Source organism: Drosophila navojoa, chromosome 5 (assembly GCF_054131105.1).
Source record: "Drosophila navojoa isolate 15081-1374.11 chromosome 5, UAZ_NAV_1.0, whole genome shotgun sequence".
Classification (NCBI taxonomy): domain Eukaryota; kingdom Metazoa; phylum Arthropoda; class Insecta; order Diptera; family Drosophilidae; genus Drosophila; species Drosophila navojoa.
In genome coordinates, this window is record NC_142893.1 from 23,032,197 (window position 1) to 23,058,582 (window position 26,386).

The window sequence follows — 26,386 nt, forward strand, 5'->3', positions numbered from 1 at the left end:
TGAACCGAAAATGGGCATCCAGTGTGCCGAGTCTGTTCTCTAATGTTCGCATACTCGGCCGCTGCTCTTTCACTTTTTGATATCTCATAATTAGCTGTGTAAATCATAAAATAAATTTTACTGAATCTATACAGCCTCATTAGCATAAATAAAACATTTCTGTTTACTACAAATCGTTTATGATGAAGTGAGGAAAGCATACAATATTCGAAATTTAAAAAATTGGAATAATTTCTTAATATGAATCATTCAAATAGAAAATAACTGTTCTGTTTAGAGTCTTGATGAATAGCAAGCCTCAGCTAGAGAAGATAGGAAAGAGGCTAGAGGAATGCTAAGGCAATGCATCCTTATTAAAAATATTAATGTAATATTGATAGACCGGATGATGTACAATATATAGTTCTGCCCATTGTTGCATAGTAAATAGTTAATCCAAATGAATAAACATATTTTCTGAGGTGTAAGATGTAGAATGCTCGTGATACCAGGTTGAAACTATTTTATGCATAACGTATTATCCGACCTAGATCCAACTATAATAAAGTAGGCTATGTTTTGTTCTGTTTTCGTTGTACACCCTATGCTCGAGAGAAAGCTTTCTAAAAATGCAGGCAAGCAAAAATGAATTCGAAGGCTTTCTAGTGCGGCAGCTGCCATAATCATTATTATTAATATGGAGCTGTGTACTTAAATAGAGCGATATTTTTTGTTGAGTTAAATGGGCTTTGGAAGTCATGTGAAGTTGTGACATCATTAAACGCAATTAACTGGCGTTTAAAAATAGTTCAAGGAGTGCGGCACAATAAGCGACGGCAGCGACTGCAAAAAATGTCACCGAGGAAAATCAATAAAAATAACGAGGATAGAGAGGAGAAGAGAACTCGCTTTATACAGCGCTTCCCACTCTGTACCCCCCACCTTTGAGTATGTGGCCCCAACAGTAAAGTAATTAAGTCATATGGCAAAAATATTTAAGGAACTGCTGACAAATTTCCATTGCAATAAAATGAAGGATGTGAAAATGAGGGCGGACGCAACTAGACACAGAAACATAAGCGGAAAGTCTCCCCTTAGTCCACGTGACAAGGACTACGCCATAGTCTGTAATTAAAAGTATAAAAGGACACACACAAAGGGCTCTAATATAACCACAACAAACAACTGGACGGGGGGTGAGCGGGTGGCTCTGGTTAGTTGATTCAACTAACCAGTTAACCCACCTGGCCAACGCGGCGTATGTGTAATTTTATATTGTCTGTCTTCGTCTAGGCGCACTTTTGATCTTTTGCCAGGCAACAATACGACCCAAAAACTGTGACCAAGGCACTAAACCAGCTAACGAGATGGCCCACAACACAAGGCGTGGCACACACTATAGAAGGCTGTCTGAAAGGTTGGAGAATAAGCAGGAGGAGGAGGATGAGTGGAGACGGGTGTGGGGGCAGGGCTGGAAACAGGTGGACAGGTGCGTGTCTGACGCTCGTCACTTCAAAGTCCTAGCGCAAAGTAATTGAAAATGTAAATGGTCGACACGAGTTGGACACGACTAGAAAGTGTTGATAAATACCCTAACTCAAAAGGCGAGGTGAGAGTGTGTCTATGCAAAGGGGAGAAGTTGAGAGAGAGAGCGGCGAACGATGAGAAGAGTTATCTGTTCTTAGATATCAGAGATCAACTTTAACTTTGGAAGATTGGAAGAGGGGAAAGAAAAGCGGGAGTTTAGACTGTATATTAGGAAAGGGTATTATGGTTATGGAAAGCATTGGAATGAGCAAAGCATGTTGGCCACACTGGCCTTCAGTTTGTAGACGCGTTTGTCTAATAGATGATGAAATATAAGTAAAATACTTATGAATGCACTGGTCCGAAGGTTCACAGTTTAAAAATTGCATTGCCAGGCGGAAGCCAGGAAATGTCCTATATAGGAAAACCAAGTCAATCGATATTCACATTACATTAAAATTGGGAAGTCTGTTGAAGTTTACCGAAAGTACAAAAAAGGAGAAAAGAGAAGACTTTGAATTAAAGCAGAATACATAAAAGCAATTAAGGTAGTTGGCGGGAACAAGAAAAGAGCAGAGGAATGCAAGATTATTCTCCGAGTTATACGACTCTCTAATGGCTTTTTTGCTAGTAAAATAACGTTGGGGGCATTCACAGGGTATCTTTATGTTTATGGCCAGATAGTTGGGCAGCGCAATAAGCACACGAGCCGAGGCTTAGCTGAGAGGTGGGGCTTAATTCGTGGTAGTCTCTTTATTTTTTATTTGACGACGGGCCATGTTTTTGTTTAGCCTGTCGCATTTGTGGCTTGCCAAATGTTTTGTTTGCTTTTATTATTATTAATTGTTTATTATTTTAATGCATCAGCAGCGGCAGCAGCAGCAGCAATTGGAAACCCTTTGTCAGCTGCTGCTGCGGTTGGGCAAATAAATTAAGTAATTAACTTTAACGATTGCCGTTTGGTTGGGATTTGGCTAAATGGATTTTTATGCCTCTGCTTTGGTAAAATGTTCATTGATTTTTCGGTGTCACGCCCACTTTTGAAGTCATTTGCATTTAGTGTGAATCAAGGCGAAAATTTTACCAACCAATTTTTAAATGCATCAACAGCAAAAACCAAAGGTAGAAAATTTGATGCGATTCGATTCGATTTGTTGGCCATTTCGTTCTCTCTCTCTCTCTCTCTCCCTCTGGCTCTCCCCGCCTCATTTGTGAATTTTCAGTAAAAGTTGGGCCATTGGGCTTTCATTTGGCGCAATAATTTTAGCTGCGTGTATCTGCAACCCGAGTTTGCTGTTGCGTTTCCATTTCGGATTTCTGCTGCTATTTGCACGCTTTTTGCAGCGACTATTTGGAAAGTGCGTGTAAATAAAATTAACGAATGTTGAACTTTTTCGCCATTGCCAAATTGAGGAAAACAGAAGCGCAAATTCGAATTGACAACGGGCAAATGGATGCTCTCAATATGTCAATGAAATTTGCCATATTCAACTGAAGCCTTGGGAGATCGATAGATTTAATTAGACATATTGTTTGCTTTATTTAACTAAGTGCTAAGTGATATATTTGAAATATATACTGCTTATACTGCTGACTTTTACGAATTATTTAATATATTTTCCATATGTTCTATGACTCTTTTTTCTGAAAATAAACCAACGCTCAGCAATCTAATTACGAATTCTCCCTTCGTAATTATAATTGCATTTATACTACTATAAGCTTATACACATTTACATACTTTACTGTTTGATTTGATCTTAAATTTCATTTATGTTATACATACATTAGTTTTCTAATTTATAAATCTTATTTGATTGGATCTTTGATCCTATTTTCTTTAATACTTAAATAATTTCCTATGACTGCTGAAAAATATATCATTCCATTGCTCATGGACTTATCAGACACCTATTTGAGCTTTATCGAATCATATTTTATCATATTGATGACTTATACTACTTACGTACTTATATTTTCATCTTATACACACATCGAACGCATCATTCATAGAAAATTTCGTCAAGATCTTTTTGGATGACAAATATTTCAATCGTTAGCAAACTCTATAAATGCATCTCTCCCTCTCTCTCGCTCATTCCGCGTGCTCCGCTTGCATTCGCTATGGATTGCATTTAGTTGCTTCTTCTTCTCCTTCGCTGGGCACTTGGCACGTTTCGCTTGGCATTTTAATATCGCATAGCAGCCAGAAAGCGCGCTGTGAGTCAGCCGCGAGTCGCGCGCGTTTCTTAGGCGTTTTTCTTACTGGGAAATATGCTCACAGATGTTTGTTTAGCTCTGCCTCTGTTTCTGTTTCTGTTTCTGTTTCATTCTCTGCCTCAGTCTGTGTCTCTGCTGCAGTCGCCACACAGCTGTGCCACACGAGTCACACGAGTCAGCGAAGAATTCTTCTCAATGCTATTTTGATTTCAATTTGTTTGTTGTTGCCATGCAGCTGCTTTATCTATGGGATGCTTTAGCTCTGACTCACCTCAGCGAGCTTTATTAGCCATTATCAAAACGTTATCGCTGCAGTCCGCGATAAACGTACACTTCTTTATACCAGCTTGCAGGTGTACAGATTTTCTATAGTCATCATATTGCTATCCATACGATAATATGCAGCGATCGCTCATAAGCCAATTACAGATTGAAATTGCATTCAGCTCATTATCATTCTCACTATCGTGCTCATTAGGAACGGCACGCAATGGCGATATATATAAATGAGCATCGTTAAATGACTTTCAGCCGTTTCTCAGCCAATTAGAGGGAAGAATTTTTTCAATTAAACTTAATTCTTACCTCATATAAAGCAAACAAGTCATTTATTTTAGAGAGCCGCTAGTAATAATTCCAATTATCTCAAAGCGATACTCTGTATACCTTTAGAAATGTTTTATACACCAATTGAAACTTATTTTAATGAATGAAAATTCTTGGAATCGATGTAAAATAAGTTTTTGGTAAATTATTTCGAAAATACTTGAATGAAATTCTTAGAATCCTAAAGATACCTTCTATCTTACTTTACTTGAAATCGATGAAGTCTTGCTCTATTTTTGGGAAATTGTTTCACTGCTCGCTATTGAAGTATGGAATGGACTAATGATTGGTTATATAGAAGATGTTGGGCTTACTGATAGTTCATCCACATTATTTACCTGATCTTCTAATGAGGATGGTATATCAGCTCAGCCTTTACTGAGTGTCTGAGCTTTTTGTGCGTTTATTTATTTGCAGCTTTTGCCGGGTCATTTGCAGGTTGTTCGTTACGGGGCCATTAACTTTGACAAGGGATCCATTAAAATGGATTCATAAATTTTACAGTTGCGTACCTGTGTGCGTGTACGTGTGTGTGTGTGCATCTGTGTGTGTTCTGTACCATGTTGTCCAATGAGCTGGACTTTAAATTAAACCAACAAAGTAACAAATCGAATGCACTACGGCCCACAAAGCGGCCCAAATGATTTAAGCGGACAATTCCCTAGCCACCCTCACACACGTACACACGTGCACACACACATGCACATGCACAACTACACTCTGTGATGTAGTACAGTTCACTTGTGGCTAGAGGCGGGGCAGACGTTGCATGTTTTGCTACTCTGTCTCGCTCTCTCCATAGCCTTCAATAGACCAGCCCCATTTGGGAAAGGGGGCTCTTTAGTGTAAGCGGGGTCCGTTGCTCCCCTTGCTGTGCCCCGTTCCCCTGCTTTGCTTTTTGCATATGGCGCTCTCATGCCCATTTATGCCAAAATTTAATTTATAATTATTGCAAGTTTAATTTATGATCATTGACATGCTGCACCACACACACACACACACACACACACACACATTAAGGTGGGGGATAGGGGGCTGTGTTTTGTAACTGAGATTGGGAGCGCTTTGTGTCTGTACTGTGTGCCCTGCATTGAGGGCCAAAGGGTTCGCTTGCATTGTGTGTGCTAACTGCAACTGTATCAAAAGTTTGTCCCACACACACACACACACACATATGTATAGAGAACTGCTCTCACGCTCTCTCTCTCTCTCTCTCTCTTTCTCTCTCTCTCTTTTGCTCTTGTTGCTAACTGTGCTTCTAGCTGCCTCTCTCTTGTGTTCATACATATATTGACATTTACCCTCGAGCCTGTTACTCGAATCCTTTGGGCCACTCACCGCTCGTTCAAACTTGCCAGCTTTTCTCTGCTTGTTGCTATTGTTGTTGTTGTTATCGTTGGACCTGATGAAAGTTGGCAATTACCCGAGAGATTCGATTGAGAATGGTTATGTAGTCTAGAGAATATCCATAAAGCCTGGCTAACTGTCTGATTGAGGGAAACAAAAGTGTGGACTTGAGAAAGACTCAAAGGGAAAGAAAGAGTGGATTGGGGGGTAGAGACACGAGAGATAGTTCTAGATAAGTTCTAAAATATCAGAGTCAAAGCATATTGAAATGCTTCTGCTGTCTGATTGATTGTATAATTGATTGACAAGCTTTCACCGTATAGAAAAACTTGTCATCAATGCCAGAAATATTACAACAGATAAATTACTGATCAAATAGTAGTAGATAGCAGTCAGCTTTTGAGCTATCATCCCATCATATAGTGTGAAATTTCTCTTTAAAGGGACCAGTCAAGCTGTAGAAATAAAATCTAACTAGAATCGATAGCAATTAAATCAATCAATGATCGAATTTTCTATTGGCTTTTCAAGTATCAGGATATTTTTCCAAACTTTTATTTTGCTATTCATCCAATCACATCGATTCTATTTGCCAAAGACTAAGTCGCTAAATGGCATTAAAGCTTATGCCTAATAACATTTTAGTGCGCAGCTCCTCATTTGGCTGTCATTGCCAATTAAAAATCAAATTCGCTTCGCTTTAACGCCTCGCTAAATGAGATTTCTCCCGCGTCTCTCACATTCAGTATTTCTCGCTCGCCCTCTTCACTAGACGCTGTCAGAAATTTCGTTAAATATCGCGTGCACCTCCTGCAGAGGCGGAGGCAGAGTTGGGGACACGCGCTGGGAGCGGGAGCAGCTAGTTTATGTCACACAAATATCCAATGACAGAGTCGCTTCCCCCGGCTTGCTGCGGCGTCCCTTCTCCGGAACATCAGAGTCCTGGCCAGGACGACACATTCTCTTGGCTTCATTTAGATTTTTTGGCTTCAGTGCCAAAAACAAAGAGAAAAACAAATAAGGGAAAACATCAAGAAAAACGGCGCAAAGGCAATTCGCATCGGGTGGCGGCTGTTGTCTCTCCCCTTGAGTGGACGGGGGCTGCAGGGGCTGCCGTCGTTTTGCTAATTTCATTGACTCCGGGGCTGGGCCGCTGCCAAGTGCATCGTTCGATGAGTGGGCGGCTGTTGCTTCGCTTGTTTCAATTGCCTTCTGCGCGCACTTAAACCAACTTCAATTATCCTTCGTCCTCTGCTCAAGAAGTCCAAGCGAATCGCTGCCAGCTTCAATGTAACTCAAATGTAACTTATTTCTTACAATCTGTGGGGGAAATTCTATGTGGAGCTGATATGATTAATATAAATCTGTTATAAATCTGTGATGCAACAGATTGAGTGTCTGTAAATAAATATCTCGATGTTTATAGTTTCATGTTATTGGTTGTTGAACTTATGTTAAGTTAATATAGAGAACATATGTTACCATAACATAGACTGTAAGCTGTAGAGTACTCTGTTGCTGACAGTGCTGCTGTTAGGAGTAAAGCTAACATATGGGGAGCATTTACATGTTAAGCCGCATTGAGCCATTATCACTCTGTAATCTCAGCATTAACAGTTGTCATGCTTTGAAACTTAGATAAATACATATATCATTATATAGGTTGGCTTTTCTCATATTCATTTTCAATTATTTTAAGTGCCTGGGCAACAAGTTTGTTATTGTGTTGATTTGTGTTTGGTACAGTTGCGTTCTCAGTTTTCAACTAGTCAACTGTTTTCGTGTGTATGTGTATGTGTGGGTGGCTGAGTGTGTGTGTATGGGGGCCAATAAGACGGAACAGCCCCCGAGGCTGAGTTGAAGTTTCATTTCTTTTTGTAGAGCGACCCCAACGCACACACACACACACACACACATGTCACACACTCGCAGTAGCAGCAGCAGCACACAATGTGGCATAGTCACATATATCATTGTCAAGTCTATATGCAAGGCATACAGCCCCTGCTCCTGCTCCTGCTCCTGCTGCTGCTCTTTCGTATGACTGGGCTGGCTATCCAAGCAGCATTCAAGTTGCCCTCTGCTCAAATATCAGTCCCTTTGCTTGGGGTAGGGGTAGGGTCGCGCGCTCTACATGCGGCAATCTTTTTGGCTTGTCAAATGCGCATTTCCTGCTTACGAGTCCTCACTGTATGTGTATGTGTGTGTGTGTGGGTGTGTGGCTTGTGTGTGAGATGCCCGGTTTGTCTCCAGCGCAATCAATATGGCGGCGCTGGGGTAATAGCTTAGGATTTACGCGCACGGCTTACATAGAGTATGAGAGACAGAAAGAGAGAGAGAGAAAGTAAGAGAGACTCCTGCTGCTTCTTCTACTGCTCCAGCTCCTGGCTCTGCTCCTGTTCGTGGTTACGTCGCCAAACGCTCGCGCCAAGTCGTCGCAGTTACCTTTAAACTTTTTTATTGATATTTTATGTATGTAGTCCCGTTGCCCGTCAGCTAACACACACACACACACACACACACACACACACCCAGTCACACTCACGCAACCCTCTAACCTCTGCTCTCCCCTGGCTTAAGCCTGGTCCTTCGACTGTGCCCATGTTTGTCCTTTTATGAAAGCTGCTGTAATGATTTGTTTTATGAAGTCGTTCTTCGTGTTGCCACCCACATCTACTTCCACTCCCACTCCCATCCTCTTCCCCTCCCCCGCCCGTTGTTACCACGAGCTGCGCCTCGAAGTATGCTAGTAAAAGTATGTTCGCCCACTTTGTTTGCCCAATGACTTAGTTATTGAGTCCTTACAAAGGATTTCTTTAAAGTAAATTACTCGAAGCGAAGCAGAGCGAATGCACTGCTGTTCACTCACCTGCCGCCGCTCTGATTAAATCGATCAAACATTCACTTTGATATAGGCATGTCCCAAGGGGCGAGTCGCACTCTACTCCTTAATATGAATATTTGGCATTAGTCTGGCCTCTGATATGAATGAATGAATATTCATTTATTTATTGCGCAGCCAGCTCTATATATTATATGTGAATATTGTATATTTTTACGTAATAAAAATTGTGATCACCATCAATATTCGAATCAATATTTACTGGTGTGTATTTCAGGGCAAACATATCAAGTTACATGTACTAAAATCCCAGTCATTTAGCTGTTAAGAAATTTTATATATTTAGTTTTTTCATATAAGTTTAATAGATAAAAGAGATCTCAGGATAGCTAATTATGTGCAGACGAGACAGCAAATGTAACCTCTCTTATAAACATACAAAATATCTTAGTACACAGTGCGTATACGCAATGTGCAGCTTGCAGGCGAATTCGCAGCTGTTCATCAAAGGGGCTGCCGCAGACGCATTCACGTGCGGCGCTTGCAAACGCATTTCACACCTTTTGCCAGTGGCATGCAAATGATTTATGAAAGGCGGCGGCAGGCTGGGTGAGGCTGGAGAGGTGGAGGGGTGATGGGCGTGTCTATAGTGGGCTGCTGGGAGCTTGTCCGCTGTGGCAACAGTTGGCGTTGGCTGCTGTTGTTGCTGTTGGCACTAAACTTCAATTAGCTCAGCGAGTCCATGACTTTTAATCAGTGTACTTTATGCCATACACACGCACACACACACACAGACACACGCACGCAGACTCCGTGCATATGCGTGTGCCACAAAAACGCAATAAATTAAACCAACAAGCAATTACAACAACAATGGCCAGAGAGGCCACAAAGTTGCTTAGTGCGCCAAAAACCAACAGCCAGGCGAGGTCATCGAGAGCAACGCCAACTGCGCCGCCGACTTCGACTGCGACTGCGACTGCGACGTTGAAGTCGTGTCGCCAAGATTTATTGGCTGGCCTATGCGTCGCGTCGGCTCGAATATAGAGTTGACAATGATGTGGACGCGGACATGGACACAGACGAGGCTAAGGACAAGAACGAGGACGCCTACGAGGGCGAGGGCGAGGACGAGGACGAGTGCGAGAACTAGAGACAAGGTGTTTGGCCAGGACTAAGCGATATGCCAAGCTAGAGATGGAACAGCTGTGATATGTATTTATTATTCATCATATATTTGTATGTTAAACTAGATTTTCCAGCACTTCATTCACATGCAACATATATGTATGTATATATGATGACTGATTTGAACGATGTAGCGTGCTTTGTCACGCGCCCATCTCTAGTTTACAGTTCAGTTGGCAACAACACGAGCCTCAGCACTTGGCATTGGAATGCGCCACGCAGTTGACCCCACTTTAGCTCCCTTTCCTGGTGGTGCTGTGCCCTTCCACACGACTAACAAATAAATTGCAAATATGAATATGAACTAGGAACGGGCTGAAGCAGAAGCAATAGCAGAATCGAAATCATAAGCTAAAGATCCGGGGACACCCGCTAAAGTAGACGCTGAAAAAGTGCCAAAAGATTTATGCCTCAATGTTGTTGTGTTGTGGCTGTCAGTGTCTGGCTGTGTGTAAGTTTGCCAGCTTAGCCATCAAATGGGACACGGATGCGGATGCGGATGCGGATGCGAGTGCGGATGCGAGTGCGGATGCGAATGCGACTGCAGCTGTGCTTGATAATAAGCTTCAGCAGTCGACTCAATGTCTGCAACACCCACAGCAATAACCGACTTCCATTCAAGCCCAACCCCCACCACCCCCTGTCACACTCTCTGTAGCTGGTGTTGACAGTCGTTGCGCAAGGGATGACAGCTGCAAGTGGAGTAGATGGCGGGCAGGTCCTTAATGTGCTACCTCGGCCCAGGACGTGTCCGGGAATTAGCCTCAAAATCTTTGACTCTGGCTCAGCCAGTCAAATTCCACTAGATGCCCAAAACTGATGCAAATTGGAAAGCCTCTGAGGCTGGAGTGCGCAACAGGAAGAGGGACTGGCGTTGAGGAAAGCGTATAGCCAGACAGCTGCGATGCAATTAGTCGAGCCCAACCACTGGCGTTAAGCTTAAACATCGCGAAACTTTAAGTAAAGTGATGGAAAATAAGTAGAGTGCTCTAGACGCGATTGCTGGTCCAAGAGACGACAAGAGAGGCCTTTTAAATCACACATTGCAGTATGGGCTATACCTTGAGATGTAAACTAATTGGATGTCAGTTATGTCAGCTATAGTTTTTCTAAGTCAAAATTGCAATCAATGAAAATAATATTCATATGTTTATATTAGACAGAGCGGATATGTCTAGAATTCTTCAAATACCCAAATATCCAAATCCGCAAACTGTAAATTCTCTGCATTTATTTACATATGTACGTGGTAAATCTAAAATCTTTTGCTATTTCAGCACACATGAGATATTCAATGAATTGTCGAATAATGTAATAAGCTAGAACTTCATATATGTATATGTGTGTATATAATTTCAAGTCCCTATTGTGGCGTTACTTGGGGTTCATAGAAACTGTGTGGGTGGCGAAATAATATCTCGTTTTTGAGGCAGAGCCATTTGATCTCTGACTTTCCATAATTAGTATAATATTTAATGTTTATATTGATAAGCAAATATCTATGTGTCTCCGACTAGAGACAGCCATTCTCTTGAGAACTTCGTTTCCAATATCACTCAGTGACTTTTAAGTATATCCTTAAAGTATTATGATCTTATGTCTCCCCTCTAGCGCTTTCACCTAACTGAATTGAATGCCTTTCGTTTCTCCCTTTCACAGTTGTGGATTTTTAATTTAATTTTCCCCTTTCGTCTCTCCGTAGGTCTCTGCTGGGCAGCACTTGCACCTGAGCAGCGACATGAAGAGCAACGTTTCGGTTGCCGCGCAGCAGGGCGTCTTCTTCAGTCAGCAGCAGGCGCAGCAGCAGCAGCAGCAGCAACAACAACAGCAGCAGCAGCCGGGCAACTCCGGACCCAATCCACAGCAGCAGCAACAGCAGCCGCACGGCGGCAATCCGGGTGGCAATGGCGGCAATCCGAATGGCCCCCAGCAGCAGCAGCAGCAGCAGCAACCAAATCAAAATATGAACAATGCAAATGGTAAGCGAATCAAGGATGCCAGAAGTACTGAAATATCTGAGCTCATCAAATTATCACCGGTTGCAGTACCCTCCGACGGCTTCTCGCTCTCCCAAAGCCAAAGCATGAACTTTACGCAGCAGCAGGCGGCGGCGGCGGCAGCAGCTGCTGCTGCACAGCAGCAACAGGCAGCCGCCCAGCAGCAGCAGCAGGTGCCGCCCAACATGCGTCAGCGTCAAACGCAGGCGCAGGCAGCGGCAGCAGCGGCCGCCGCAGCGGCTGCCCAGGCGCAGGCAGCGGCCAATGCGAATGGCGGGCCCGGCAGCAATGTGCCGCTGATGCAGCAGCAGCAGCAGCCGGGCGGCGTGCCCGTTGGGGCAGGCAGCGGCAACGCCGGCAGCGCAGGTGGGCCCAATAACGGTGCAATGAATCAGATGGGCGGACCCATGGGCGGAATGCCGGGCATGCAGATGGGCGGACCCGGTGTGCCCATGAACCCCATGCAGATGAATCCGAATGGTGGCGCGCCCAACGCCCAGATGATGATGGGCGGCGGCAACGGCGGCCCGGTGCCGGTCCCAGCCGGCAGCCAGGCCAAGTTCCTGCAGCAGCAGCAGATGATGCGTGCCCAGGCCATGCAGCACCAGCAGCAGGTGCAGCAGCACATGTCCGGCGCCCGTCCCCCGCCGCCCGAATACAATGCGACCAAGGCGCAGCTGATGCAGGCGCAGATGATGCAGCAGACGGTGGGCGGTGGCGGCGTCGGTGGCGGTGTGGGCGTGGGCGTCGGCGTGGGTGGCAACGCAGGCGGCGGACGCTTCCCCAACAGCGCAGCCCAGGCAGCGGCTATGCGCCGCATGACCCAGCAGCCCATCCCACCATCCGGACCGATGATGCGACCGCAGCATGCTGCCATGTACATGCAGCAGCATGGAGGCGCGGCCGGCGGGCCACGCGGCGGCATGGGCGGACCGTACGGCGGCGGGCAGCCACAGCAGCAACCCCAGCAGCAGCAGCGGCCGCCGAACGTGCAAGTAACGCCCGACGGCATGCCCATGGGCTCGCAGCAGGAGTGGCGGCACATGATGATGACGCAACAGCAGCAGCAGATGGGCTTCGGTCCGGGCGGACCCATGCGACAAGGGCCCGGCGGCTTTAACAGCGGTAAGTATCTGCAGACTGCAGTTTCTCGAGAGGTCAGCTCAACTAATGGTTTCTCTATGGCAGGCAACTTTATGCCCAATGGGGGGCCCAATACGCCGGGCAACGGGCCGAACAACGGCATGATGTCCGGCCCGAACGGGCCGCAGATGCAGCTGACGCCCGCGCAAATGCAGCAGCAGCTGATGCGACAACAACAGCAGCACATGGGACCCGGCGGAGGAGGCGGTGGCGGCGGCGGCAACATGCAAATGCAACAGCTGCTGCAGCAGCAGCAGAGCGCGGCTGCTGGCGGCAACGGCGGCGGCGGCGGAGGCGGCGGCATGATGGCCGCCCAGATGCAGATCAACAGCATGCACATGAGCCAGACGCAGCAGCAGATCACGATGCAGCAGCAGCAGCAGTTCGTCCAGAGCAGCAGCACGACAACAACACACCAGCAGCAGCAACAGTTGCTGCAGATGAGCCAGAGCGGGCCGGGACCCAGTAACAACAATGCCGCGGCGCAGGCGGTTGGCGGCGTTGGTGTTGGTGTGGGCGTGGGCGTGTCAACGATCGCGAGCGCCAGCTCCATTAGCCAGACGATCAACTCGGTGGTGGCCAACTCGAATGACTTGTGTCTCGAATTCCTCGACAGCCTGCCGGTGGACAGCAACTTCTCCACGCAGGACCTGATCAACTCGCTGGACAACGACAACTTTAACATACAGGACATATTGCAGTAGACCAACAGCGAGAGAAAGAAAGAGATTGAGAGAGAGATAGAGAGAGAGAGAGAGAGAAGGATACCAGCACCAAGCTAGCCACCATAACCAACCAACCAACCAACCAATTGTTGCCTGTTTTTGTTTAATTTTTTTTGTTGCCTGTTGTTGTTATTGCCTCCCCCCGTGAGACCTCATCCCCTGTTTGTTGATTGTGTGAATTTTAGAAGCTAAGTTCGTTTCGATGTACTTTAATTTGGGACTTTACTGTATTATTAGCCGCTAGAGCTGACCGCCTCGTTTCCGGGGCACAGGGCAGCAACGGTCCAAGGCGGGCGAGCGCTGGGGGCGTGGCAGCGGCAGCGGCCAGTACGCAAACATTCCATAAGCTACAAATATATATTTCCACATATATATATATGACTAAAAATTCGATCAAAAGTATTCAAAATCAGCAAAAACCCAATAACAAAATATATATTTACAAAATGAAGAGAAAATAGTAAAGCACATACATATACCCACACCCACACACTCGCAGAACTTAAGCACTTGTACTTAATGCAATTTGGCCACGCCCAGCGCACAATTCGCCCGCCCACATTTCATTTTACTTAAGCAAAACTAAAAAAAAAGCAAAGAAAAAAATACAAAAAAGAAAGAAAAAACGTAATGGAACCAACAACAAAACAAAAGAAAACTTTTTAAAAATCGCGTCAGAAAGAAGAAGAAAAACAAAAAAAAACTATAAAAAAGAAAAGAATTGTAAATTTTTTATATTGTATTTAATTTAACTTAAATTTTTTTACATGAAAACAAAAAAATGCGAACGTAGAAAACCGAAAAAGAGAAAAAAAAAAAACAAAAAAAAAGAGTAAAAGCAAAAATATTGGTGATATTTTAATTGCTTACAGACATACATACATACACGCGCATATATATACAGAACAATGAGAAATTTTACAGTTAGAGCGGAGAAACAGTTATTATTAATTATTATTATTGTACATTATTTTTGAGTAACAAATAAGTTTATATGAAATCCGAAAGAGAAGCAAGAGCAAACGCGGAGCAACAATGCGAATTAAGCGCAAAAACAACAAAAACATATATAATGAAAAAATTATATACATATATATAGAGATATATATACACATAAAAAATATATATAAATTTAGTATATATATATGGAAAACTTACAATTAAATATACTACGCGTAGTTTCTTGGTAGTGAAAAGCGTGCATAAAGCCCTTAAAATTAGTAGTTTGTTAAATAAATTTATATACATATATACATATATGTACAACAGAGACACACACAAAAGAAAAAGAAATACACACACACAAAAACAAACAAATACACATATACCATGTATGCATCTTGATAGGTGTATATATGTATGTGTATGTATTCGATTAGGAGCGCTAACAATTATTGAATTAGATATCTAAGTATACACAGCCGAGTACATTTTTAGCTAGATGCGTTTTTGGCCACGTTACCAAGTGACGCCGTGCCTCAGCAGCCCACTTGACAAAAATGATAAGAGATTCCAGCTATGAAATTATTATACAACATTGATTTAGCGCAATTCCATAAGTCCATAAGTTAAATAGTTCAGATCGGTTCCATTCTCACTCAGCTCAGAGGCCATACAAAATTCGACAGCAGACACTTCCAGAAATATATACATCCATATATACATATACATATGCATAGAGCAGCAAATTAATAGATAATGCCTAGATCGAATGCTGATCGAGCACAGAAACACACTCACACTTACACAGACACACTGACACTGACAAAGACACGCCTAGAAAACAAACGCGTAGCCCAAAGTATTTAAGCCGCAAACAAACAAAAACAAAACGAAAAACTAACAAAAAATTATTATTAAACAATTATTATAATACAAAAATACGCGAATTGTAGTTTGTAATTAATTATACGAAAACAACTTGTTTAAACAAAAAACAAAAAAAAAAAAAAACTCGCAAATTATATTATATTATATAGTATATATCTATATACATTATTATTATTATTATTATTACTATATACAATATGGCATATTATTATTACATATATATACAGTACAGATCTATATATATATATATATATATATATATATATATATATATATATATATATATATATATATATATATATATATATATATATATATATATATATATATATATTGAAAACTTGCAATTCAATCGAGGCGCAGCGAGTTGCAAGCAATTGCAAGTAAAACACACCCACAAATCGATATCAATTAAAAGCAAACAGCTGCCAGCGGCAAACCAAAACTTTAACAACTTACAAAAACAAATCAACAAGAGAAACTAAAAACAAACTTCAAAAGCAAATGCAAATTAATTTTAGCTCATAATTTACATACAACAACAAAAACAAAAAGCGCCTTTTGCGGCATTTTGTCTTGCTTTTATCCTTATTTTTATTTCCTGTTTTATTTTTTTAATTTAGCCAAATTATGTTTGGTGCACAAGTCTTCGGTTTGCCGTTTTGTTGTCCTCCAGGATGCGCAACAAAACTTCTGTGTCGACAACTCGGGACACAAACGAATTGTTGGCAAAACAAAAACAAAAACTACAACAAATTGTAGATTTTCTTTTAATATTAAAGAAACCAGACAAAAAAAAAACACAAGCAACAAAATAAAATAGTAAAATATTACTTTTGTAAATAAATAAACCAAAATTCTTTTATTTTCTTGGGCAGTTGGATAATATCTTTGAATTATACAATGATAGCCAATAAAATTTAAACTATGTAGTATTGCACTATAAATGGGCGGCGAATTGGTGTACCGTTATCCATGATTTGGATGAGATGACCCGATAAACATTTAATGCAACTCAATAAAAATAATATTCACAATTTAAGCCTCCTTGTGTATGCTCAGATTGTACAAATTCTTTTCAAATATTTGCAATGTGACTTTGTTAGCAAATGGTCACAATTTATACTTTGATAAAAAGGGTGAGCGAAGTTCCTTATGGCCTTATGTATAGTTGAAATAACGACCTTTTCCTCAAGCAAAGAATGTGAATATATGAAACAAAATATCGTAGGTAAAAGCAAAGTAATGGATTCTTGAGTGACCCGCAACAGGCGGATGAGTAGGTTCATTTTACCCATTCCAATGACTCAAGAGAACTAAAATATGCAAAAATTAAAACAGAGTTGCATAGACGGGCTTGAAAATTTGTGGTGCTTCATACAATAGTAGTCAAGCAAAAATGTAGAATTTAAATTTCCATTGGAAATGTGCTATGAGATGGAGTTCATACAATTTTTTTCTGTCAATCAAGTTACCTCTGTTCAGCGAGCTCAAAGCGCAGTATGCTTTTGGGATCCCCCGATCCCATTATCTACGAAGACGGATGAAAAATCTATATTTTCTAATTGATAGAATATAGGAATAATTAAAAAGGATCCATTGATATGTTTTTAATTCATATTTATTGATTTCTGTATACGCATGTTCATAATACATAATTGCATATTTTATGACTTATAATAAATATATTCCATAATTGTAAATACATGCATTCAATGTGTGCTTATGTAAGTGTATGTGTGGCTTTGTATGTGTGCTTCAATCGTTTAACATTATATTTGTGGGTAGTACGCATATTTATTATGCACGCTTATTTTGCATGTACTCGATATATGTACGTATATATGTTTATACTTGTGTGGGTATGTGTATTTATGTCTGTATGTGTCTAAATGTGTGGATATTGTTTTATATAGTTTTACATAGGTAGGACTTGCATGAGCACTCGACATGAACAAACGAAATTATCCATGAGGTTCACTTAAACATAGAACAAGCTTAGCTAAAATCAAAAAGGATTATATGTAAAGGAAGCGCGGAGAAGAAGGATCGGAATGGAAGGGGGCATAGGCAGAGATTTCGAACTAAGAAGGATTTAAAAATAATTAGCAACTATTGCGGGAACTAAATAGTGTGCTACATCTAATTAGAAGCTAGCTTTGCCAATATATATTCATATATATATATATATATATATTCATATATATATATATGTATGTGTGTTTTTGTGTACTGTTGTGTTTGTATGTGTGAGTGGAGCTATGATTAATAACTTTTCAACACTTAGACGCTAGTGCAAAGGTGCGGCCTGCCAATTCTAAATGTTTAAATGTTTAGCTTACTAATAATGGTATTAGTATTAATAATTATTTTAATATTGTTAATGTTAAATGGTTTGCGACACTTCGAACGGGATTTGTTTAGATAATGTAAATGCCTTTGCTGGTTGCGGTTTGCATTAGTTGAGTTTTTAGATGTCATTATTGCTAGTAATCAATTTCAAATGTTGCCTGTGACATGTCGCATTATTATGCAATAAAATCAGCCTTAGTTATAATAATTGTTACTCGGTCGTACGCATGTCTCTAAGTAGAGGCTCGTTAACAATATTTGTGGCAAGTGCCAGAGTTGCTTGAGAACCGCTTTCAATTTTCATATTCCATATTCGGTACTCCATATTAGAATCGTAATGGTATTTAATTTGTAGTATTATTCAATTACTGTTTATAATTATTATGTATGTTGCCCTTTTTACTTTGTAATACTTGCGCAAGTTAAAGTTCTTCTCTAAAAAACAATTATACAAAACGGTGTTAAAAGTAAAAACCTGTAAATTTTACTAGCAAAAATTCACGAGTTTGTAGAATTATATTAAATATGCTTTTTAAAAATGCCTTTAATTGTTAAGTAGTTAATTAGGTAAGTGGTTTACTGTGTCCCTCTCTGTCTTTCCTCCAATTAGACTCGACTCGAATCGACAATTCAGCTAAATGCGCAAATTCAAATTCAATTAGTATTGTTATTATTCATTATTATTGTTATTGTTATCATTTCTGTTTGTCTAAAATGTTTCTCTAAAACTGTGTGTGAGAGTTTCGAAAGTTTTGTGCATATTGCTGAATGGATGGATACTGAAATGCACTTGAAACAATGAACTAGCTCCTAGTTAAACGCTCCATACTTATTCTAAAAGTGAATTGCATTTGTTGTGGATGTATTCGAGATTTGCTTCGTCCATTTTCCACATCAAAGACGACAATTTTCACTTGTGCAGCTCGAAACGAAACTGAGCCAATCGACAACTGGCGATTTCAGTTTGGCTCAGTTCGATTTCAATTGCTATAAACTTACATATGTATGTATATTTACGATTTACATTACGAACTTTACTTAAATATTGCAAACATGTTTCAAATGCTCAATTAAAAGTTTGAATCCTTTTCTTTCTTTCTTTTGCTTGAGTTTCTTTGCTGCGCCTACGCCGCGTTCATAAATTTATATCACACGCAATAAATATATAATTGTTAAAATAATAGAACATTTGTTTTTCGCATCTCGAAATTCAAAATTAAACAAATTAAAAATCGTGCTCGTGCCATTTCGCGTAATTAACTATTATTATATCTGATTTTTCTTTTTATCGTTTTCTTTACGTTTTGTGTTCTCGTTTATGTTTATGTTTATGTTTATGTTTTTACATGCATATTTTCGTAATTTAATTATTCATCGATTGCATTTGCATACAACTTGCAATTGAAGTTGATTCGAAGCATGCGTGTGCATGTGTGCTGTGGGTGTGTGTATATGTATGTGTGTAGGTATAGGTGTAGGTATGAGTGCAGCTATTCGTTGTGAATGGCAATGACTGTTGCTGTTTTGCTGATGTAATTCTAATTAACGTTTAAACGTTTTTGGCAAATTGTTGATCAATCAATCGATTGATCGATAAGTTATCGATGGCTGCTCTAGTGCAGCCTATGGTGATTGGCCTTGGGCATGGCGCCTACAATGCGCACACGCCCCAAGGTGCCAACTGCGCCAGCGCCAGCGCCACCAGACAGCCGCTGATGCTGCTGCTGTTGTTGCTGCTGCTGCTGTTGCTGCTGCTGCTGGTGCTGTTGCTGTTGTTGCTGCAGCAATTGCAGCTGCTGCTGGTGACGCTGCTGCTGCTGCAGTAGCTGTTGTTGGTGCTGCTGCTGCAGCTGCTGTTGCTGTTGCTGCTGCAGGTGCTGTTGCTGCTGCTGCTGTGGATGATACTGCGGCGCATGCTTGGCATCATTGCAGTCGCAGAATTGGGGAGGCGGCGCCAACACCAGATTCTCGGTGCACAGCTGCAGATTGTTGTTGCCCGACTGCGATACAGCGGTGGCAGCAGCAACAGCCGCAGAGGGCACTGCCACCAACTGGCCGCTGGGCAGCATGCCCACAATGTGCGTGGCCAGCTGCTGCTGTTGCTGCTGCTGCTGTAGCAGATGCTGCTGCGGCGTGGGCTCGCTGTCGCTGTCCGCCTCGAGAGGCGGAGGCAGCTGCACCAACGATACGGCTGTGGTGCGTGTGGCGCCCCGCTGCATGGCGATGGCCGCCGCCTGCTTGCGCGTCAAAGAGTTGTGCCGCTGGAATGCTTTGGCCGGTGGCGAGGGACTCAGTTCGCCGTCGTCGTCATCGAGATCGGATCGCTGCTCCAGTTCGGAGTCGTGGCCCTTGTGTAGCTGCTGCTGCTGCTTCGCCACCAGTGCGGCGGTGCTGGCGCCACCAGCGGCCGCTGCTTTGGCTTTGAGAATCTGCTGCAAGTGTTGCTGGTGTGCCAGTTGCTGTTGCTGCTGCTGCAGTATCTGCTGCTGTGTGGCAATCAGCTTTATGTTGGGATTCGCTTGGTGTTGCTGCAGCAGCTGCTGCTGCTGTTGCTGCTGGTGGTGCACATTGGGTATGCGACCGAGCACCTGAGGACTGAGCACGGGCTGATTCGACTTAATTTGAGTGGTGTTGCCTGTCAGCTTGGTTGCAACCATTGCTGCCGGCTTAGCGCCGCTCAGCTGCTGCTGCTGCTGTTGTATAACCGGCGCATGTTGCTGCTGCACCAGCTGCTTAACAGTCAGAGTAGTTGTTGCAGGCGCTGTTGCTGTAGCTGTGGCTGTTGCTGTCATGCTGCTGCTGTTGTTGTTGTGGTTGCTGCTGGCATTGTTGTTCAGATTGGAGCTGCTGCTCTTAGTGGCCGCCTCGTAGGCAGCTGCAGCATGCGCCACATTTGTGCCAACATTAATGCTGTTGCTGTTGCTATTGCTGTTGCTGTTGCTGTTATTGCTGCTGCTGTTGTTGGCGTTGACTGTTGCTGCTCCAATACTGATGGTCGTCTTGGCCAGGGGCTTGACTGGTGGATCCGGTATGGTCTTCGGCTCCTCCACAATAGTTACGCTTGGCTTCTTCTTTATGGTATCCGTGGGCTTCGCAGCGCAGGTGGCGAGCAACTCCTGGTCGCTGCTGACGCCCGAGCTGCTGTTGTCGCACTCATCCTCGCCAGCAGCAGGCTGTGGCAGCAATTGTTGCTGCTGGGGGTGCTGCTGCTGCTGCTGCTCCTCCTCCTTCTTGAGAAAGCCGTTCGGCGACGACTTGGAGGTCTTCAGATTGCTCCGAATGCGCTGTATCTCCTCCACGGACAGCGAGTGCGAGATGGAGGCACCCGAGCCAGAGGCGGAGCTGCTGCCACTAAAGAGGATCATACATTAGTGATAGAACAATGGAAGTTGAGCCACTGGCACTTACCTGCCCTGGCTGTTGCCACTGGTCTCCGGCACGTCGAACAGCGCGATTTTCTCATTGAGCTTCGTGTTGCGGGCTACCAGAATCGAGTTCTCATCCTCGCCGTCCGACTCGCTGCAGCTGTAGTCCGGCTCGGGTATTGGCGGTGCTGGACCAGCAACAGTTGCTGATGCGTTTGCAGTGCCACTTGAATGTTGCTGCTGCTGTTGTTGTTGCTGTTGTTGTGTTGCTGCTGGCGGCGGTGGTGGTGCAGGTGGTGATTGTGGTGCATCCACTGCTGCTGTCGGCTGCTGCTGCACCTGTGGCGCTGCATAGTGGGAGCCCACTGGAGCCGGAGCCTGTGGACGCAGCTGTGTTGGTGCTGCATATTGACTGACATGTTGCTGTTGTTGTTGCTGTTGCGGCTGCTGCTGCTGTGACTGTGGCTGTGGCTCCTGCTGTGGCTTCTCCTGCGCCTGCCGCAGCTTCCAGGCCATCACGTTGCGCAGCTCCTGCGGCGAGGCATAGATCTTGGCATTGGCCGAAGGATTGAAGCTGCTCTGGACGCCATCGATGGCCGCTGAGGTGACTGCGTCGTTCTCCGCACGCTTCTTCAGCTTCTGCTGCAGCGATATCGTGCTCTCGTACTCCGAGACACTGCTGCGAGTTTCCACCTTCACCACCTGGCCCACTGGCGGCGGCGGCGGTGGGTGATTGGGTGGTGGCAGAACGGCACCAGCTGCACCCGCCCCACCTTTGCTCTCCTTGTCGCCCGTCGTGTTGAGGCGCTGCAGCGAGGCGTGCAACGTGGCCACGTCGTCCTGCGAGTGATGGCCTTTGCCTGCGGCCTGCCAGATGGACGAGGCCGAGCCGTGCAGCTGCGGTCCGTGCAGATCCGGCGTCGAGTGAAAGCGCTTCAGATCCCGACCGCTGCCTGCGGCCGCCCCACCCACGGTGGGCGTGGCCACGGGTTTGCCACGCAGCGTGCCGCTGCCGTGCTTGGTTCGCGCCGTCTTCTGGCGCTTCATTTCGGCCACGCTGCCGTAGACCTGTGGTCCTGTGCGCATTGGCGATCCGTTGGCGCCAGGAGGCGTGGCAGCACCACTGTCCGTGCCCGACTGGAACCGCGAGCTGGTCATCATGGTAGCGTAACGACTGGCATTGCTAGCGCCGCCCTCGCCCTGCTGCCGCTGGAAGAGCTCCTCCAGCTCGGCGGCGGTGATACGGCTCGATGTGGGCCGCGCCTTGATGCTGGCCGTGCGCAGCTGCACCGGCGTGCCCGGATGTGTGGGCGTGGGCGTGGCGATCGACTCGACCGAATTGGACTTGGCATGCGGCACCTGCTCCTCCTGCTCCTTCTCGCCCCCATTTTCCAGGCCCGCCACCATCGACTTGGCCCTGGCCCGGCCCACGCTCAGCGTAGTCTTTGGATCGCGGCGCGGTGGCATCGGCGCCATTCGAACACTGCCGCCGCCGGCCGAGCCGCTGCCGCCGGCATGGCTGCCCGGACCCATGGACATCTTGCGAGGCAGCGTAGCGCATTGGCGATGTGCGCTCTGCGGCGTGCTGGGTCCGCTGGACAGATGCTGGCTGCCGGCGCGGGCACCGCTGGGCAGGTACTGGGCGCTGGCCTGCATCTGAAGCGGAAACTGGGGCGAGACGACGGTCATGTTGACCAGGGCGCCGGCGGAGCGTATCATCTCGACGACCTGCTCATGCGAAGCGGCGCTCACATCCTCTCCGTTGATGGTGAGTAGAAAGTCCCCGGGACGCAGTCCAGCCATGTCGGCCACACCGCCCGGATCCACGTCGTCCAAGTACTGCAGCGCCGGGAAGCGCTCCGAGGGACGCAGTTGCATCAGCTGAGAGCTGGCCTTAGCGCCGCGCAAAATGAAGCCGAAGCCACGTTTAGCCCGGTGCAACACGACTGAGCGGGGCGCGTTGTAGGCGCTGGAAATATATTCAGAGTTGAATAAAACACGGAATCTATCTGGCGAGGATTGAGAGTGAACTTACTTCTTCTTGATGCGTGGCGCTGTGGCGCTGCTGTACTGTCCAATCGTATTGTTGACCATGTCCTCGGGCTGCTGCTGCCCCTGCTGCTGCTGCTGGCAGGAGCCGTTGCTGGTCATGGAGAGCGAGGGCGATTGATGCGGCTGCTGGAGCAGCGTACTGGAGCTGCCCGAGTGGCCGCCCAGGCTCAGCTGTGGGGAGCCCTGGTAGGAGCCTGGCTGCACCTGTTGGGCCTGCAGCACCTGATGCTGCTGCTGCTGCTGTTGGTGTTGGTGTTGGTGTTGCTGTGGGGCCATGCCCGTGCTGGCGGTCATCACGTTGGTGATGTGCTTCTGGCGCAGATTAACCTCCTGGACGCAATCGGCGGGGAAGAAGCCCGACTGGTTGGTGCCGCGCACATAGCCCTCGAGCAGGCCGCAATCGGTGCTGCCCACCACCTCGATCACGTCGCCCGGCTGGAGGCGTATGTGACCCACCGTGTTGCCCGCATAGGGCTCCATGCACACCACCGTGGTGCTGGGATGTCCAATGGAGCAGGCGGCCGAGTCCGAGTTGGTGCCCACGCCCGACGAGTCGCTGATGATGTCGCTGGTGTCTCCCAGCGACTTATCTGTTGGGAATGCAAGAGTGGAGACGCAAGTTAATCGATGCCTCAGTGGGGCAAGGGACCTGGAGCTGGCTAGCTCAGCAGAGACAGAGACAACATCGAGGCGAGGATGGCGATTGCATGCGTATGCTATGACTAGTGGCTGGGCTTCAAGAGAAACAGAGCGACAGAGAGAGGTAGAGAAAGATAGAGAGAGAGAGACAGCACGAGAAAGCGTTGCATGTATGATTGAAAGAGTTGCGCATCACAAAGAACTAGGACTCACAGTTAGAAAATGAGTACTGATTGGACTTTGAACAATAGTTTAAGAATCTCGAGAGAGATATGATATATCATCTTGTTTGGGGTGAATATTGGTAGATAGAAAGTGCATTTTATTATATATAAATTGTAGATTTATTTCCTTTGGAAAAGTAGAAAAGCGCAGATGGAGCACTTGGAGATATCACGAAATATTCAGTATATGATATGAATTCAATTTAGTAAAATTGCAGAGTCGTTTCAATTTAAGGAATTTTGTCAAAATTGTAGCCGGTGTCCAAAATATAAAAAACATTCATTTGTATACAAATATTAATGCAAATTTATACGCACGAGATATTTTTTAATAATTGTAGATAGAAACTTTAGCTCTATTATTCGGACGGACGAACAGTGGGACATGGCTGAATCCAGTCAGCAAAAAAAGAAATATTCTTCATGGTGTCTGCCTATGCCTGTTGCATACATTTTCCCAAAACCATATGCACTACTTTCCAATTTTCAGTAGGTTCAGTGTACAACATAACTTGAAGAAATTATTATTAGAGCTTCTTTTGTACAGTTCCATCTTAAACGGTAGCGACTGTAACCCATCTGGTTCCGGCTTATTATAGATCTGCTTACTTAGTAAATCATATGCGAACGATCACAACTTATCGATAACTGAGCCAGCATGGCAGTGCAATCGGTTTGAAGAAGTGCTTATATAAATAGATATTGAATATAATAAATTGTGGTTTGAGAATATGGACTTAATCGATAATTTAACAGACATGCAGTCGTGGTATTTGGTTTATATATAGAAAGTTAACTAAGTCTTTATTGGGCTAGTTCTAAGAAACATGCTTAAGCTATGGCAATTGTTATACTTAACCTCTGGCTGACCTCATATATGTAGACATAGTGAATATGTATAGTATAATGAAATCAAAACATATGATCGTCGGTTTCAATGTATGGTAATCAAAAACTTATAAACTTAAAGCGAACATAGGGTAAAGGCGAAATCAAAGTAATTCTCATTACCTGTCACAATGCTGATGTCGTCTTCGTGCGAGCGATGTCCCGACGAGCCCTCGGATAGACTCGAGCTGGCCGAGCTGTAGGCGCCCAGCATGTGCTCCGATGGACAGGGCGAGGGCGGGCCGTGCAACTGCAGATGCGGCTGCTGGTGCTGGTGCTGGTGCTGGTGGTGCAAGTGCTGCTGCACGTGCTGATGGCTGTGGGGCTGTTGGTGGTTCGGATGGGTCAAATGGTGGTGTGGCGGCTGCAGCTGCTGCAGCTCACGTCGCGTGAGCGTGCCCATCGGCCCATTGCCGCCATTCACACAGACCGGCTGCTGGCCACCCTGCCCCGGCACAGCGCCTGCACCACCGAGCCCACCGGCAGCCGCTGCCAGCAGCGCAGCGCCAGCGGCCCCATTGGCGCTCAGCCAGCCGATGCCCGAACGCCGTTTCGGATTGTAGCGTGGCGGTCCCCGGAAGGGTACTGCGATTGTGGATTAAGGATAGTTTGCGATTTATACGTGTGTATTTGTATGTGTATGTTGTTATTGTAATAATTGTTGTTGTTGTTATTATTGTAGTTGTTGTTGTGGGAGGAGTTTAGTCAGTCAGCTTAACTCGTGTGTGGCGGCTTGGAGATTAGCTAAGTTAGGGAGGGGCTCTATTGCATATTGCCGTTAGCTATGGTTACGTATTTTTGTCACATTACGTGGCCGAGTTCCATCCGGACTGCGGTTTATTAATGGCTTATGAGGGCAGAGCCAGGCCAGAGTTGAGCAAGCATTGCTCAGCCAATAACAGCTGTTAACTAACATAGCGGTAAAGTTCTGGAAGAATGCCACTGCTCACCTCTAACTTTAATCTCTACTCAATCTTCAATTTGGGGTTCGGTTTACAAATCAAAATACGTAGTAGTGAGATGAGAAATGATAAGGATAGACCACTTCCTAGGGGCTCTAACACTTAAGATCGGTACACCAAACGCTCTGTTACTTACTGTACTTACTGCTCTGATGTATATACACGCACGCATATATACATATTTATATATTTATGCATGTAATTGACCATATTGTAAAGCAAAATGGAGCATTCTAAGAATGTTGGCATAAAATGAAAACTGATTTAAATGCAATGAGAATAATTCGATTACTATGTAGATAAATCGATAACAATAATTAAGTAACGTTCAACAAAACAGCCAAGAGAGACACAAACAGAGAAACAGAGATACATACATATATAGATAGAGAAGAATGATATGAGAAAGAGTCAAACGAGTACGAGCAAAAATTGAAACGAATTACAGTTACGATTAAGTACTATTTGTATATGCAAAGAGAGAGAAAAACGTGTCAAGC

General features: G+C 44.6%; 2 protein-coding genes and 1 long non-coding RNA gene across 12 annotated transcripts in view; 2 read left to right on the forward strand and 1 right to left on the reverse strand.

The window, feature by feature from the left end:
* Positions 1 to 16,205, forward strand: part of mam (neurogenic protein mastermind) — a 97,469-nt gene extending 81,264 nt beyond the window's left edge. For all 4 annotated transcript variants that reach the window (XM_018104174.3, XM_018104175.3, XM_089261418.1 and 1 more), the window contains 3 exons: positions 11,412 to 11,688; positions 11,755 to 12,831; positions 12,895 to 16,205. In XM_018104174.3, the coding sequence (XP_017959663.1) occupies positions 11,412 to 11,688; positions 11,755 to 12,831; positions 12,895 to 13,553 (2,013 nt within the window). In that variant the 3' untranslated portion in view covers positions 13,554 to 16,205. The remainder of the gene's footprint in view (positions 1 to 11,411; positions 11,689 to 11,754; positions 12,832 to 12,894) is intronic.
* A 787-nt stretch (positions 16,206 to 16,992) lies between these two features.
* On the forward strand, positions 16,993 to 18,414 carry LOC149091205 (uncharacterized). The gene is made up of 2 exons (XR_016196975.1): positions 16,993 to 17,621; positions 17,664 to 18,414. It is a non-coding gene; the product is annotated as an uncharacterized LOC149091205 (long non-coding RNA).
* Positions 18,153 to 26,386, reverse strand: part of Prosap (SH3 and multiple ankyrin repeat domains prosap) — a 77,454-nt gene continuing 69,220 nt past the window's right edge. For 4 of the 7 annotated variants that reach the window (XM_089261414.1, XM_089261412.1, XM_089261413.1 and 1 more), the window contains 4 exons: positions 25,048 to 25,509; positions 23,157 to 23,763; positions 21,165 to 23,090; positions 18,153 to 21,107 (listed from right to left, as the gene is read on the reverse strand). In XM_089261414.1, coding sequence (XP_089117540.1) covers positions 19,370 to 21,107; positions 21,165 to 23,090; positions 23,157 to 23,763; positions 25,048 to 25,509 — 4,733 coding nt within the window. In that variant the 3' untranslated portion in view covers positions 18,153 to 19,369. The remainder of the gene's footprint in view (positions 21,108 to 21,164; positions 23,091 to 23,156; positions 23,764 to 25,047; positions 25,510 to 26,386) is intronic. The other 3 variants (XM_089261417.1, XM_089261416.1, XM_089261415.1) reach the window with 1 other exon arrangement.